At 47.4% G+C, this 16,543-nt stretch overlaps 1 protein-coding gene across 17 annotated transcripts in view; it reads left to right on the forward strand.

Annotated features, from left to right (window-relative positions):
- The window catches only part of FRMD4A (FERM domain containing 4A), a 739,423-nt gene that overhangs the window by 679,653 nt on the left and 43,227 nt on the right, over positions 1–16,543 (forward strand). For all 17 annotated transcript variants that reach the window (XM_072825741.1, XM_072825735.1, XM_072825738.1 and 14 more), the window contains one exon: positions 5,792–5,933. In XM_072825741.1, coding sequence (XP_072681842.1) covers positions 5,792–5,933 — 142 coding nt within the window. The remainder of the gene's footprint in view (positions 1–5,791; positions 5,934–16,543) is intronic.

Raw genomic sequence — 16,543 nt, forward strand, 5'->3', positions numbered from 1 at the left:
GGATTGAATTGGGGGGGAGGGGTGCCGCGGCCCTCACCCTGGGATGTGTGCAGGTACAGACTGGCCTTTCAGAATGCTAGGAGGGAGGAAGGAGACAGGCCCTTCCAGAAGGCACGTTCCACGCAACTTGGTCAAGGGGCCCCATCCCAACGGATGCAGCCTCGCAAACCACTTACCCTAGCCAGGTAGGGCCCTTTTGAGGAATTTGGAGCATGCTTCCAAACCTCAGGAACCTCTCCTGGGAACAGGCTGTCAAGCCCTTTACGGTTTAAACAGTGGCATATTGTTTTCTTTTTGAGGGGGAAAAAAAAAAGGAAAAAGCAACCGTTTGCAATTAATAGACACCATCTAACTGTTTAGGATAATTGCTGTGAAAGCGCTCCAGGCTTTTCCAACTGCCAGCTCCATTTTTTTAAAACAGTCAGAACTGGAAACATTAAAAAAAAAAAAAAAAAAAACCCACACACACAGGCACCCAACCCTGTTTCCCTAAAGTAGACCTGGAGCCTCGGGCCTTAGTAAACAGTCATCCTCCAAGGGAGATTTGACCCAGCCCAAGTGCAGACACACAGGTGCATTTTCTGGCGGGTGGGAGAATGACGTCTCCTTGGTTCACACACGGCTTATGTCAACACTCAGCCCCCTCTTCCTGCAGCCGCTGCCTGCCTTCCCGCCACGAGCCTGTGTCATTCATTAGTTCTCCGGTGAGGAGCCCCATCAGGGTGGGTCCAGCACCTTCCCAAGGATCCTGCTGGCTCCGGGCAGGAGGGGATACAGAGCTGTGGAGGGAGACTGGCCGTGGCCCATAGGGACTTTCTGTCCCATCCTATGAGTTCTCAGGGGGCAAGGAGGTGGCCAGACCCCGGCTTTCCTGGGCCAAGATTCGTCAGATCGGTGCCCTCTTGGATCCTGGCCACTTCTTCTGCCTGGATGAGTCGCTCTCTCCCTGGCTTGGGAAGGGGAGTGGGAGGAAGGAGAGAGACAGTTAAGAAAACAGGAGAAGAGGAAACAATCTCTCAACTCATAACTCAGTTTCAAATCTGAGCCCCTGCCCGTGTAGCTGTCACTTTCTTCTTTGTAACACGTTTTTCTCCTCTGTTAAATCTTCTTCCTGACCCCCTTTTTTGGTCATTTTCTGGGGTGAGTGGGCACAGAGTGGAGGTTTTTGTGTTGTTGTTAGGCATAATGGGAGCATTCCACGGCTTTCCTCGTGATGATGGACATTGGCACAGGGATTTGAAGCCCGATTACATCAAAAGAAACAGGGCCAAAGCCTTTTGACTCATGCTTTAGATTGAGACCGTGGGTGGGTGTCAGCATTTTGCCCTCCGGTTGCAGGAGTTGGAAGCCCAAACCTTAAAACATCGATTCCATCCTCTGCATTGTTTGGGAAGGGATGGTAAGGGGTAGAGACCTTGGCAGCCCTCCTGAACCCCACTGCCAATTCCTCTTGTGGGCAGACCCCTCACACCCTGACAGCACAGTTTTGAAAGGAGAAAAAACAAAGTATCTTTCACCCTGAGATTAGTACATTAGCTGTTTGAGGTCTGGCAAACCCTCCCACCCCAGATCCCATGCTCATTCTTTGCATTGAGGGTCTCCTGGGTAACTCAAGAGGCCAGTTATCGGGACTCTTCTCCCCCGTTCTTGAAAACAGTCTTACTGTGTAGCTGGAGAAGCCTTATTCTCCAGGCTTACAGATCAGCCCTCTGATGCAACAAGTAAACTTCAGAAACTAATGATCAAAGATCATTTATTAACAGGACATGTCTTTTATTTATTTATTTGTTTGTTTGTTTGTTTGTTTATTTTTTAGGACATGTCTTTTAAAAGGCCAAACCAGGTAGGGAAGTTTCAGCTGTCCTTCTCAGTGAGCCCTGGGGGATGGGAGGAGATACACATCCACCCAGGAGCGGGAGAACCTTCCCCCAGTATACTTTGAATGCTCACAGAGGCTCAAGAGCCCTTCCATTTCTCGCAGGAACCAATTCCTCAACCCACAGAGGCAGGCGAGGAACAAGTCTCCCACCTTGAAATCCAGGGACTCTCTTTCTAGTTCTGTGACCCTGGGCAAGTTTTCTGTTGCTCCTGGTTAAGTTTTCTGTTGCTCCTGGTTTGCTTCCCTGATTAGAGAATGAGGAAGGAAATTCAGAAAGTATTGATTGGCCCAGTGACACAATGTGTGTGAAATTGCTTCAGGAGATAATGTGCTATCTTTTATTATCATCATTAATCCAACATACCGTTCACTGGCCAACACTTGTGTAAAGGTTAAATTCTCTCAAAGTTTCCCAAATTAAATCAGAGATGATAAAATTCCCCTTAGGAATTATGTTACGACACCTTTCATTGCTGGAATGTCGTTCTTTGTACAAGGGTGAGGTGATCCGTCGCTGGTGGGCAGAATGACCTCTGGTGAGTGATGGCAGACAGGCCCGGGACGAGCTGCAAAATATTTCTGAGCAACCAGTGTTGGCTGGCATACCAGCTGTTGCTTCACATCCTACCGCGTTGGCCCATGCCAACCATTCCTTTCTCTGAAGTGCTTCGGCAAAGCCCAGGCCTCCCAAGTGATGCTTATCAGTCCCAGAGACAAGTGCAGTCTAGTGGTTTGAGTCAGCAGGGGTGGGTGGCCGAGAAGTCTCACGTTCTTCCTTGGCGCTCAGGATCCTTCTGCAAATCACATAAGAACTTTCATCCTCTCTCTCTCTCTCTGTCTCTCTCATTCACACACACACACACACACACACACACCCCTTCCATCACCAAAGACAGAACAGAAAGAGCCCATATCAGTTGGTTTCCTGTGACTCCTACAGAATGAGAGGCTGTTCAGGCACCAACTACAGCTGGTAGCTTATATCTGTTGACCCCAACGATCAGAAATGTCAGCTGGATCCCAGCAACCTCTGAAGCCCAGAGCCAAGACATGTCTTCTAGACTTGGGAGGAAAATACTTGAAAGCACCAAATGATGAGAGTAAACATTAGACACTTGTCCTCTAAACTCAGAGTGGGGACTTCTGGAGTTGGCCTCCAGTCCAGATATCTTCCTTTTTCTTAGTCTTTTTTTTTCCCCCGATCCATCTTCTGTTCTTCATTCCATCTAGATGAAAAGCGAAAGCATGGTAGGGAATGATGCAGCCTTGCCCATGAGATATAACAGTAATGAAACTTCATAGGGCAAGACCCTCAAAGCACAATGTTCAGAATGTTGGAACCATTTTGGGGTTGTTCCAAAGACTTGACTTTGTGAGAAAAGAATCCCCCCATCTGTACTCATTCCTCTTAGTACTGCACTCTCTGCTGGGTCTTTTTGATCATTGTCATATTTCCATTTGGAAAGAAGCTAGTAATTTCCTAAAGCTTCTAAGAATCTAGTGTCCCTCTCAGACGGATGTGTGGCAGGAATGAAGGTGGGGTGGGGACAGGTCTTCCGTGTGATTAATGAGATCCCCCAGATACCAGGTTGAGCCATCAGTCTCACCTCATTGACTTCCAGGCCCTGATTTGAATCCTGTTCCTATTTTAATTCCAGTGGCCCTCACATATATTACCTAATTTATTCCAACCTCACCATGTGGTAGTTTTAAGAGCTCCATTTTGTAGACAGGGATCTGAGTATCCGACAGGTTGAAGATCATGGCCAAACAGTGGTGAATTGGCGAAAGCCAAGATTCCAGTCCAGATCTTTCTGACTTCAAAGCCTGGGTACCTCCCCACCATTGCTGACTTGTTCTGTGTCCATGAGTCATTAAGTAGCTGCAAGCGACAGCTCCTTTTATTAAGACGTGGGCGTTGGTGAAGAGGAGTGCTGCAGAAAGTAATGAGTGTGCTCTGCTTGCTCAGAGGGTAAAGCTCAACCAGATGTGCCCCGTGGATATGCGCTGTGGATGTGAAATGAAGGGCACTTTTTGCTTCTGCCCACCCCCCAATCCCCACCCTGAGCCTGATGTTTCTGGGGGGGTGGCCGGGGTTATGTCCTGAGCAAAGAGGCCCTGACCCGAGGAAGGTGACCTGGATCTCAGTGCAGGGACATTCAGAGTTGAGGTCAGAACGGAGACATGGGTCAAGAAAGGACCAATGGGATGATGTTGGTACCCGGAGAACAAAACAAGGACAAGACTCTGCATTTCCTCAGTCCTCAGACTCTCTTATAACAAGGGGAAAGTACTCATCTGTCGAAAGACATGGTCCTTCATCAGTGTAGGTGTCAGAAGAAGGGAGGCCATGGGGATTCAGAGAGCCTTTGCTGGACAGCTCAGGGCACCCGGGCAGAGCATGTCAAATAAGGGGGGCGGGGGCACCGTCTAGCCACCCTGCCGTGGCCCCCTTATTTGCCCTCTGCCAGCTTCTCCCGTGTGGCAGACAGCCCTGGTCTCACACAGAGGGCTGGGGGTGGGGGATGGTTGGATGAACATACTTTAAGTGCCTGAAAACCTCGGTTTGGGACATTACCCCGTTCCATTGGTGTACGGGCTATAGCTGATGGCCACCGAAAGAAACTTCAGCAGATGGATGGGTCCTACTAGCATTTATAGTTGTTTCATTAAGTTTGCACTATGGGTAAAGCCTGTTGCCTTGAGTGCGATCACAAAAATGGATTTTCTGAAGGGGGCAAAAAAAAAAAAAAAAAAGCAAACCTCAAACACATGTAGGAAATGCAAACCCATTTTCATTTACCAAGGGCAGTAACTAACAAAGGTTAGCCTTATGAAAAACAAACAACTTGGGGCACCTGGGTGGCTCCATTGGTTTAGCCTCTGCCTTCAGCTCAGGTCAGGATCCCAGCGTCCTGGATCAAGCCCTACATTGGGCTCTCTGCTCAGCAGGGAGTCTGCTTCTCCCCTCTGCCTGCTGTTCCCCCTGCTTATGCTCTCTAATAGATAAATAAAATCTTTTTTTTTTTTTTAAAGAAACCACTTTTAGGAATATAACTGTGATAACTGAGTACTTTTCCAATTAATCTAGCCTGATGTTACTAGGAGCCAAGGCAGGCCAATTAATATGGAGAATAAACGGAGTGGAGCGCTAACTATATTCTGAAGACTTTGGAGTATATAGTTAGGTATCGAAATAGAAGCAGCAACACCGTGTTGGGCATTTGTTGGTGAGGCCCACGTGTCCAAATGAGCAGTTGTCTAGGGGTGTCTACACATGTAGAGATGCTGCTTATATGTATAGAGCACGGTCACTTGCCAGTCTTCTAAACATCCCATGGCCTAATGACCTAAGGGGTTTAAGTCACCTCAGAATCTATATGAACCTCATAAATCTGTTTCATGTACCTCTTATGTCATTCACAGAGCTGAAAATTATTTTTTTCCCTCCTCCTTTCAACAGAAAATATAATCACCACTATTTATTGGGAGCTGTGTACCAGGGAGCGGCAGAGGGGAGCCCTTCACCTTACTTCCTTCCACCCTCACAGACCCGTCAGTGTTTTTCCCATTTTGTAGTTGGGAATAATGAGTCTCAGTGAGATCAAGTGACTTTCCCCAAACCAGGACTCCAACCAGGTCTGTCTGACACTAGAACCGCTACTCTAGGCACTAGACGGCTCAGCCTGTAGAGTCGCTTGAAAACGCATCACTGGTGTCAGCTCTAGAGCCATACCTCCTGCAGGGATTTTCAGTGATGAGGCACGAGGCCAAGGAACCACAAATCGAAAAGTGCTGCAAGCCAGAAATGAGTCCATTTGCTAAGTTTCAGGACCATGAGTGCACAGGTGATGACCCTTCACTCTCAGAGGTGAACGCCTCTTCATAACCTAGTCATCTTTTCCACTCTAGTCTAAGATCCATGCCGCGCGAAGCCTGAGTGAGATCGCCATTGACCTAACCGAGACTGGCACGCTGAAGACCTCAAAGCTGGCCAACATGGGGAGCAAAGGGAAGATCATCAGTGGCAGCAGCGGGAGCCTCCTGTCATCAGGTGAGCAGGGCTTTTGTGGAGAAAGTGGGGGAGGCTGTCGCTCGAGCATGGCTTCCACCCCAGAGTGGCTCCGGGGAAGGTCACAGAGTGGCAGCTGCTGAGGAGGCAGCTTGGCAGGCTCGCCAGGAACTGGCTCCGCTTGTGAGACCCAGGTTTTGAGCCAAATAGGAATCTGAGAAAACTGCCAGAAGTGCCAAAGGGTGGGGGGCGGAGAAGCCACAGCAGAGCCGCTAGTGTGGGAAGGACTGTTGGCCGCATGCGTCCCCTCAGGCACCCTCCAGAGCCTGCTGAGTGCCGATGGCCACTGTCTGGAATGTCAAGTCCAAGGACAAGGTGTGGTTGGTTCACTCATGTGTCCTTAAAGGAAAATTCCACTAAGGAGGGGCTGAAGGCAGGTGCGTGGTGCAGGGCAGAACTGCATCCTATTCCCAGGTATCTCCTCGGGACCTTAGAAGGTACAGACACTCTTGGCCTTTGGCAAGGAGAGTCTTGTGTCGCGGAACGCGGTGTAGGAGTTGAGCCCTTCACACCTGAGCGTCCACGGGTCTGATTCCAAGTTTGTTTCTCCGAGCCCTGGGCAAGTCATTTTGTCCCTGGATGCAGGAGAGAGGCCCTGGCGGCTCCCATTGGGCTGACTGGTGTCCAGAGTAGGGATGCAGTGACAGGAAGAGGCGGAGGTTTGAGGAGCGCAGGAAGAGGGAGGGAGAGGATCATTGTTTGGAAATGCTAGAAAGTATAACTGATGCAGATTACTCCTCCGGCCACACCTTCGAAGGCTGATTGTTCTTGGGCAGCGTACCTTTGCCTCTGAGCCCTGAAAGGGAAGCAAGAAGTCTTTATTTGCCCTACGTCATCTTCTCTTTCTTCTTTTTTTTTTTAAATTCTTTCCTGCTCTAGCATTCTGGAAGCTGTCTCTGAATATTAAATCCCTAGCATCATCTTTGTTCTGCACGGGTTGGAGCATCCCTCTATCTTTGGCGGCCCGGCCCCGTGTGTTTTGCTAAGGCTCCGCCCCAAAGGGTTTCCTGAGGCCCCGCCCCCTGTGGCCTACCGAGGCCACGCCCCCTAAGGTTTATAAGGCCCCGCCCTTCATATGCAGCCTTTCCTTCTGTGCTCCTCCTGCTTCCACCCCTGGTGATGGGGACAGGAGCTCCTTCACTCACAGAGGCATCCTGCCCATGCAGAGGATCTTGCCTTCTGCCTCCATCAGCTTTGTCTAGATTCTTCCATTCCTCACTGCACTTCCTCTTTGTTGCACCTTCCCTATTGTGTTTCTCTTCTAGCTTCTCATTGTTTTTCTTTTCACCTGGTGCTTCCGGGGGTTGTAAAAGAATGGAAGCGAAAACATTACCAAAGAGAAACAAATAAGCAAGAATTAGCAGTGAAGAGTGATGTCATAAGAACAAAATCCTATTGCTTACTGGGGCCTTTTTTTTTTTAAGATTATTTATTTATTCATGAGAGACACAGAGAGAGAGAGAGAGAGAGAGAGAGAGAAGCAGAGACACAGACAGAGGGAGAAGCAGGCTCCATGCAGGGAGCCCGATGTGGGACTCGATCCCGGGTCTCCAGGATCACACTCTGGGCGGAAGGCGGCGCTAAACTGCTGAGCCACCCAGGGATCCCGGGCATGGGGGTCTTTCTACAACCGTCTAGTGACTGCACGTGTTCACATGCCATGTGTTTTTGTGGAAGTTCTATGTTTTGCGTTCTTTTCTTTTTTACCTAGAAATGCAGTTGACACACAGTGTTACATTAGTTTCAGGTGTACAAGGTAGTGATCCATCACCTCTGGTCTCCTGTGCTCACTGCAAATCTCTCCCTGCCATGCCCATCTCTCCCTGTTAAAATCTCATTGACTATATTCTCTGTGCTGTACGTTTCATCCCTATGACTTACTCGTTCCATCTCTGGAAGCCTGGACTTCCCACTCACCTTTACCTGTTTTACTGGTCGCTCCATCCCTCTCCCTCTGTCAACTACCAGTTCTCTGTATTTATGGATCTGTTTCTGCTTTTTGCTTGTTTATTCGTTTCTTTTTTAGATTCCACATCTGAGTGAAATCATATGGTATTTGTTTCTCTGTCTGACTTATTTTACTTAGCGTAGTACCTGCCAAGTCCATGTTGTCATAAATGGTAAGATCTCATTCCTTTCTATGGCTGAGTAATACTCCATTGTGTATATATGCCACGTTAACTTTATCCATTCATCTGTCAGTGGACACTTAAATTGCTTCTGTGTCATGGCTATTGCAATAATTTCATTCTTTTCCTTAAATGAAGCCGCCAATATAAGCTTCATGCCCCACAAAACCTGGATCTACCTCTCCTAGATCACCATAGCATTTACCATAAACCCCTTGCCACCTCGATTCTCCAAATTTTTTTCATCAGCACAGAGAGCCACATGATCATCATTTCTGAGGCCCTGAGGTTTACGGTAAAAGCTGTAAAGAATGGGGCTGTTGTGTATCGAAGAGAATGTTGTACAAAGCTCCAGACCCCTGCCTCAAATTAATAGCCACTCTCAATCCCCTGCTGAGTGGCAGAGGGCAGAGCCAGAACCAAACCCTGTGTTTATACTCTAGACACTTCCAACTCTTGTTAAAACCCATAGTCTCCTATTCAAGCTTGGATTTATCTGCTGACAGTCCTCCTCATCCAGCCACAAATGAGCCCGGCTCATCCTTCAGGCTCAGTGAGATGTGCATCCCTGCTGTGGTTTCATATCCATTTGGAAGTCCGGGTACTTTCTGAGTATGGCCTGGTTATATCCAAAAGGACAGTGAATTCTTGTAACTTGAGGGTTCTTAAACTTACAGGTGTATCAGAGCCATTCAGAGGGCAGCTCAAAACACAGATAGTTGAGCTCCAGCCCCAGGGGGTCTGACTGCAGGTTCTGGGGTGAGCCTGAGAATTGGCATACACAAGTCCCTGAGAGATGCTGATGCAGCCAGTCTGAGGACAGCACCTTGAGCCACACTCTTCCTGCTAAGAAAGAGCTAGAAGCCTGAAGTGATGGTATTGCTCAGGGACACAGAATACAGGTATCCCTATTTCCAGACCTGTGTTTTGGGCCATCTCCTCTGGCCCCTCATATCTGTCAGCCTCTGGAGCACCACGCCAGTAACCTAACAGAGTCACAGACCAGATTGTGCACTGGATTGTGCACTCACACCTCCTGACCTTGAACGGGCACCACTCAGTCATCAGCAAATGAGATCCAGGCATCTTTAAGATTAGGAAACAGTTCGTCTGTGTGACTGCCACCAGCCTGGTAGACAGAGTAATATAATGTTATAATATCAAATGAAGCAGCTTTATACTGAGATATTAAAGTAATTTTCAAATGTGTGGTGACTTCATGTTAAGGGCCCCAGGCTAAGCTGTTTGGGAGTGGCTGGAGGCAGCTAAAGCCTTAGCTGTCCCTGCTTTTAGAGGGGCAACAGTGGTGGGCCCTGGCCCCCTGGGCTCTTTCCCTGCCTGCTGTCTGCTGTACCACTGTGCGAGAGGAGGAGCCTGGGAAGTAGGAGCCACACCCCATGACCAGACCCAGCAGCATCTCAAACCCTGCCTAGCCCTGCAAGCTGGAGCCTGAAGCCATGCTGAGGCTGAGTTCATTGGGGAGGCCTCCATCCCATGATTTAGGAAGACCATGGAGGGAGAGATCCCCAAAAGGAAAGAATATAGGCCATCAGTTCACAAAGGGAATTTCTAGTGTCCATAGATGTGGACATCTAGCTGGCTTACATGTCTCCATAGCTGGCTGATATCCCACTGCGTTCTTTTTGTACCTTGGTGTCCTCTTACCTAACCATTTCTTGAGAGTTCCTTAGTCATACACTCCCACAGATGTATTGCTTTTCCAGGAAAGCCCTGATTTTAAACACTTTTTTTTAGTACACTTGCCAGACTCCCATGTTCTACTTTTCATTTGAAAATATGATGCATCTGATTTAGTATCCTATTTGGTCAATTCGTTTCTCTCCTTCACCGACTGCCTCATGCTTAAAAAAAAAAAAAAAAAAAGAAAGGAAAAGAGAAAAAGGTGTCTAATATATATTCTTTAAAAACATTTTGAGAAATGAATCTTTATTTTAAAGTCCTTTTTTTCCATGGTCGCCTGGGCGCCTCAGTCAGTTGAGCATCTGACTATTGGACTGAGCTCAGGTCCTGATCTCAGGGTCATGAGTTTGAGTCCTGCTTTGGGCATAGAGCCTACTTAAGAAAAAAGAAAATCCTTCTTTCTACTTCTAGCCCAGTGTCTGGCACCCAGTAGATACTCCAAACATGATTTTTTAAATGTTTAACATTACATTTGTATGACTTATTTTTAACTGGAAATAAGTACATTTTGAACCTCTTCATCAATTTCCCCCACCCCCATCTCTGGCAACCACCAGTCTCTTCTGTGCATCTATGAGCTTCAGTTTTGGGGTTTGTATTAAGTTCCACATATAAGTGAGATCATACATATGGTATTTGTTTCTCTTTATCTGACTGATTTCACTTAACATAATGCTGTCAGGTTCCATCTGTTTTCCCAAACAGCAAGATTTCATTCATTTTTATGGCTGAACAATATTCCATTTATGTATATGCCACATTTTCATTATCCATTCATTGGTGGGTGGTTTTCATATCTTGGCTGTTTTAAGTAATGCTGCAGTGAATGGAGGGGTACGTGTATCTTTGTGAATTAGCGTTTTCATTCTCTCCAGGGAAGTATCCAGAAGTGGAATTGCTAGATCATATGGTAGTTTTATTCTTTAATTTTTTTGAGGACCCTCCTACTGTTTTCCAGAGTAGCTGTACCAGTTTGCATTCCCACCAACAGCTCACAAGGGTTCCTTTCTCTCTACATCCTCACCAATATTTGTTATTTCTTCTGTTTTTGATTCTAGCCATCTTGACAGGTACTGTATCTCATTGTAGTTTTGATTGGCATTTCCCTGATGATAAGTGATGCTGAACACCTTTTCACATGTTTGTTGGCCATTTGAATGTCTTTGGGAAAATGTCTAATAAGGTCCTATGCCCAGTTTTTCATTGGATTGTTTGAGTTTTTTGCTATTGAGTTGTATGAGGTTGTTTTTGTTTGGTTTTTTGTTTTGTTTTGTTTTGTTTTGTTTTTTATATTAACTCCTTAATCAGATAGATGATTTGCAAGTATCTTCCCCCATTCAGTAGGTTGCCTTTTTTTGCCTTGTTGATGGTTTCCTTGACTGTGCAGAAGCTTCTTAGTTTAATATAGTTCCACTTGTTCATTTTTGCTTTGGGTGCTTTTGATTTTGGTGTCAAATCCAGAAAATCACTGCCAAAACCAAAGTCAGTGTCATAGGATTATTGAAATCAAAATTGGAAGATGAGTACTAAGAATCCTGCATATGCCACATCCTAAGGACCTTCTTCTGTGTTCCTGAGGCATATGCTGTGTTGGGCGTTGCCCAACTCACGCATACCCATCACCAATAGTCTCCCTTGGGTTGTACTGTGTCACTCTGTACGCTGGCGTCAGACCTCGAAAGGCTAATCTTGTCAAATCAGGCTCCTCTTGCAAAGAATGTGCACCCTTGCTGCCTTCCATCCACTTTTTTACCTTGGTGTATACCTAGATTTGGTGTAGCTGAGCCATATGACAATGTAAGATTATTGCTATGGTGTGAACACTTTTCCTAGTTCCCAAACCTTGCTTGGTGTAGTATACACAACATTTTAAAAAGTTAGAGTCTCTTTCTTCAACGTGTTTCATACTGTTTATTGATGTCAACAGAGAAAATATTTCCAGGCTCTTAGTAACTCTGAAGGCAGTTTTCCTATTTAACTAAAGGCATGTAAATACCTTTAAAACTACTGACGCCCAGTACTTGGCATGTGAGGTATGAGTTGCTAGAGAAACAAAGCAGTGTCATTGCTATGTATGAAAGAAGTCGGAAGTCTATACTTACTAACGCCCTGTGCCAGGGGCTTCTGTTTCAAAAAGAAACAATCCACATAGTTGAAACGATTTATTGAGACTTACAGCTAGGCTCCCTAAATTCTTCAGTGGTGATCCCGGGGACCCTCCTGTGTCAGACCTGTAGGCCCCTGTCCTAGTAGACTCCCTTAGAGCCGGTGAACTGTCTGAGCCCAAGATGTAAGGCCTGTGTTGGACTAAAAGGAATCCACCCCCTCCAGCACTGAATGTGATTCAGACTGCAGGAAATCTATCTGCATCCCAAATCTATTTGTGGAGAGGCCCTGGTGGCCAGACTTGAAAGGACGTGAGAAACCTTGTCCCCAGAACACATCAGCGGAGAGATGGCATGGTTTTCCCAGAGTTCCCTGGGAGAAGGGACATCAAGGCAGCTCGGGTGCCAAGGCAGGCCGATGGAGCCACCTGCCCTGCCCTCCACAAGCCTGCCACTGCCTCGGCCCCCTCAGATCTTTGCATGGCCGGGTGCGCCCTCAACACCCTGATTGCCCACCGCAGGGGTGGGAAGCAGGGTCCTCTCTTCACTACGCCCTGGGAGAACCTGCACGTTTCCTCCCAATTTGTCTACACCTCTCTCCATTGCTCTTGCTGATCTGTGTTTCAGGTGACAAATTTGCAGGGGCCCACACAGAGTCAGAGAGGACAGCTCTGAATTTAAACCACTCAAGATGTTTTCAGAGTTTAAACAAACAAAAGCATCTGAAATCTTTTTCTGTGGGACTTCACAGGGTTGGTTCCTCCCTTCCCTTTCTCCATTTCTTGAAATCTAAAAAAAATTGGAGAGGAGAAAAAAAAATGCAGTAGCCAAACAAAACCCAAAACAACAAGTGCCCTTGTCCCAGTAGCTGAGCCCACAGGGCTTTTCCTTGGCTCCTCTGAAAGTGGGAGGGAGTGTAGGACTGTCTCGAACATTGTCTGGAGGCTTTGCCATCGTGTAACCATTCTTTTTTTTTTTTTTTTTTTAAGATTTTATTTATTCATGAGAGACACAGAGCAAGAGAGAGGAGCAGAGACACAGGCAGAGGGAGAAGCAGGCTCCATGCAGGGAGCCCGATGCGAGACTCGTCCCAGGACGCCCTGGGCGAAGGCAGGCTCTAAACTGCTAAGCCACCCAGGGATCCCTCGTGTAACCATTCTGACGCCAGTGGGAGTGTAGGGCCCAAGGGAGACCTGCTTTTGCTCTCAGCCTATTTAAAGAAAACAGTGTAAACTTAGAAAACAACCTACTCTTCCGAAGCCCCTGTGGCTTGTCGCGTGAACCAACAAGACCAAAAAAAAAAAAAAGTCTGTGTGTCCTGTCTTACGGAGACAAACCAGGGGACTGAGGCTGGCTTCTTGACTGGGAGTGCAGGGCCGTGAGCCACCCATTGGCTACAAAACAAAGGGCCACGTTGTGCCTATAAATAGGAGTGAGGCGGGGTGATTAATGAGATAGCAATTGAGTCATCACTGTGATCAGCAGGACTGCGAAGAATGTGGCCAGGGATCTTTGGTTTAAAACACAAAAACCCCCCAAACCCTGCGGTCTGCAGTCGTGCCCCGGCTCTGACACTTTCCGTTGTGGGGGGAAACATGTGCTGAGCCTGGGCCCGCGCTCCGCCTGGATCTGTCCGCATCCATTACTCACCCTTTCACACATTCTCATTCTCTGAGCGCTGGCACTTCCTTCCATTGTTCAGAAGTTTATTAATAACCGATATAACAATGAGGATGCCAGCTCTCTGACCTCTCCCCACGGAGGGGTGATCTGATCGGCCGCAGCCAGCTGTATTATGGCCGTGGCTGTGTTTGGCTCAAAACACGCTGCCTCGCGCTGGGAGCGATCGCATTGTTTTGGGGGTTGTTTGGGCTTTAAAAATGTAAGCCCAGACTTCAGTCTTTCTCCTTTCTTTCTTGCTCTCACTCCATCTCCTCCCTGGTGTGTCTCTCTCTAGCCTCTTAGAGATCCCTGTTACCAGCCCCACCCCCTCTCCTTTTGGGTCTAGGGATGAGCAGGATTCCAGGGGCTTTAATCTTGGTCATAAGCTCAGTGCTTTGCAGGCGGGCACAGCCCTGCAGGCTCAACCAGGGGACAGGGCCTCCTCCGGGCAGTGTTCATACTGGACTGTGTAACCAGTGAGGGCTGAGAAATCTCCTTCTGTGGAATGGCTATTTCTGGGCTTGCTTGAGTGGGTTGTGCCGGAGTCAAAACTAAGAACAGGGGGAACAGTTGCCCCTCTCTGATCTCATATGGGGGGAGCCCAATTAAGTCATTTACAGTGATCTGTTTCTGCTAAAGGGATAGCTCTACCGGGACGCCTGGGTGGCTCAGCGGTTGGGCATCTGCCTTTGGCTCAGGGCATGATCCTGGAGTCTTGGGATCAAGTCCCACATCGGGCTCCCTGCATGGAGCCTGCTTCTCCCTCTGCCTGTGTCTCTGCCTCTCTCTAATGAATGAATAAATAAATAAAATCTTAAAAAAAAAAAAAAAAAAGGAATAGCTCTACCTAGTAAGGAGAACCAGAACAGAGTAACCATGTACAACCTAAGTGACCTCCTCTCCAATGATGAAATTTTAAACATTGAAAAATAAATAAATACCACTGTTGAATTCTTGTAGGCATCGCTCTCTTCCCATCTCGGCTAGCCCTCTTGTTTTTTGTTTCTTTTTTTAAGATTTATTTATTTATTCATGAGAGACACAGAGAGGCAGAGACACAGGCAGAGGGAGAAGCAGGCTCCTTGCAGGGAGCCTGATGTGGGACTCGATCCCGGATCCCAAGATCACGACCTGAGCGGAAGGCAGATGCTCAACTGCTGAGCCACCCAGGGATCCCATCAGCTAACCCTCTTTATTCACGAGAGACACAGAGAGGGAGGCAGAGACATAGGCAGAGAGAGAAGCCAGCTCCCTCAGGGAAGCCTAATACAGGACTCGATCCCAGGACCCTGCCATCACGACCTGAGCCAAAGGCAGACAGTCAACCAGTGAGCCATCCAGACACCCCTTAGCTAACCCTCTTGATACTACAATGGAATTAAGAGTCTGGGAGCTAGAAGGATAAAGCCTCCTCATTCCACAGTAAATGAAAGGGAATCCATATGAGTTGCTCAAAAATGGTAGTTTCAACTAGAGATTGTACTTTGTATTTTTACTAGACGCTGCTGCTAATTTTTGTAACCGACTGTTCATCCTCTGCCCCCAGTGATATTTGTCCTCTTCATCCATTGGCAAAAGCGCCAACTGAGCAATGAAGCAGCCACACTGGAGAGCTCCTGCAGAGACCCCTCCCCACTCTCGGGGGTGCTGCTTTTCCACAGAGCCTCCACTTCACCACTCTTTCAAGTGAACCATCTAATTTTTATAATTTCTGAGCCTGATGAGAAGTCGTCCAGGCATGCATTTTTCATGTTAAGAATCGCATTTAATTCTCGGAGACGGTCTCCCGAGATCACACGTTTATCTCAAAATCTACAATGTGACATTATTTCGCAGGGTCTCTTAGGACATCTTTTATGTAAGGAACTTATAATTGAGGGTTTGTAAGGGAAATAAATGTCTCTTCATCATAACAAAGAGTTCAAACTTTTCCCTCCTGTTTACTCCTGAGGCGTCTGCCAGAACTTCTCCTTACAGCTTTTGCAGATCTGCTGGGAATATGCTGCTGCTGGTGGGCTTTTTTGGGTTTTTTTGTTGTTGTTGTTTTTCCCTGAAGGCTGAAACAGATTGTCATTTCCTTCCCTTACTTTTAGGACAACAGATTTCTTTCTTCTTTGGGGATACTGTTTGTTTCAAATTTCCCCTCTTTTCAAAGAGGAAAGCACCCCTTCTGTCTTCTGAGATCAGTGAGCTAGTCACCAGTGTTCCATCTGTGTAAAAACAGATGAGCCACAGTTCCTGACAACATTCTCTTCATAGGATGCGTACTCATATCCGGTGCTGCCGAGGGTCTTTGGAAAAATTGGCACAAATTCTCCATCACAGCTGAATGAGGAGCTCTTCCCATGTGTTTGCCGGCTGGAGGGGCCCTGGTGTCCCCCCGCCACCTCGCCCACCCACATCCTGCCCCAGGCACCCGGCTGCCCACGGGGTAAAGTCTGGAGTTTCCCAGCCTGGAAATAAGAGGCTTTTTCCCCAGAGGCAGCCCAGCAGGTTTTCAGTACATCTCTACCAGTAACACCTACAGCTCCGGTACCGTAGGATCCGTAGTTCTTTCAAAAGATGTCCAGATGCGTGCTGAAAGGGACTTTCTGACCTTGAGCACATTGGTCAGAAACTCTGGCTTGTGGCCTAATGGGTCAGGAAAGGTCTGCTCTGAGGTCAGGTTTTTTTTCTCCTCTTCCCCCACCTAAATTAATCGCAAAATTATCAGTGACCTATTTCTAGAAAACCCTTCAGATTCCAGATTGACACATAATAATAAAATCGCCCAAGACGAAAGATTTTATTTTCAAACCTGGCATCAGGCAAACAGATGGTTCCTAAGCAAGCAGCAGGAGGGTTTCCTAGAGCGTGAATCTGACCACGCTCTGCTTCCTGGCGGTAAAACGCCCAGAGCACCTCCACTCATCAGAGGAGAGGTGACCATCAAGGTGACCCTCAGGTGGGGGCTCCCTCTTGTATGCTGCTCCCTCTTTGTGCAGGTAACACTGCT

The sequence above is a fragment of the Canis lupus genome, chromosome 5, assembly GCF_048164855.1.
Source record: "Canis lupus baileyi chromosome 5, mCanLup2.hap1, whole genome shotgun sequence".
NCBI classification, from domain to species: Eukaryota; Metazoa; Chordata; class Mammalia; order Carnivora; family Canidae; genus Canis; species Canis lupus.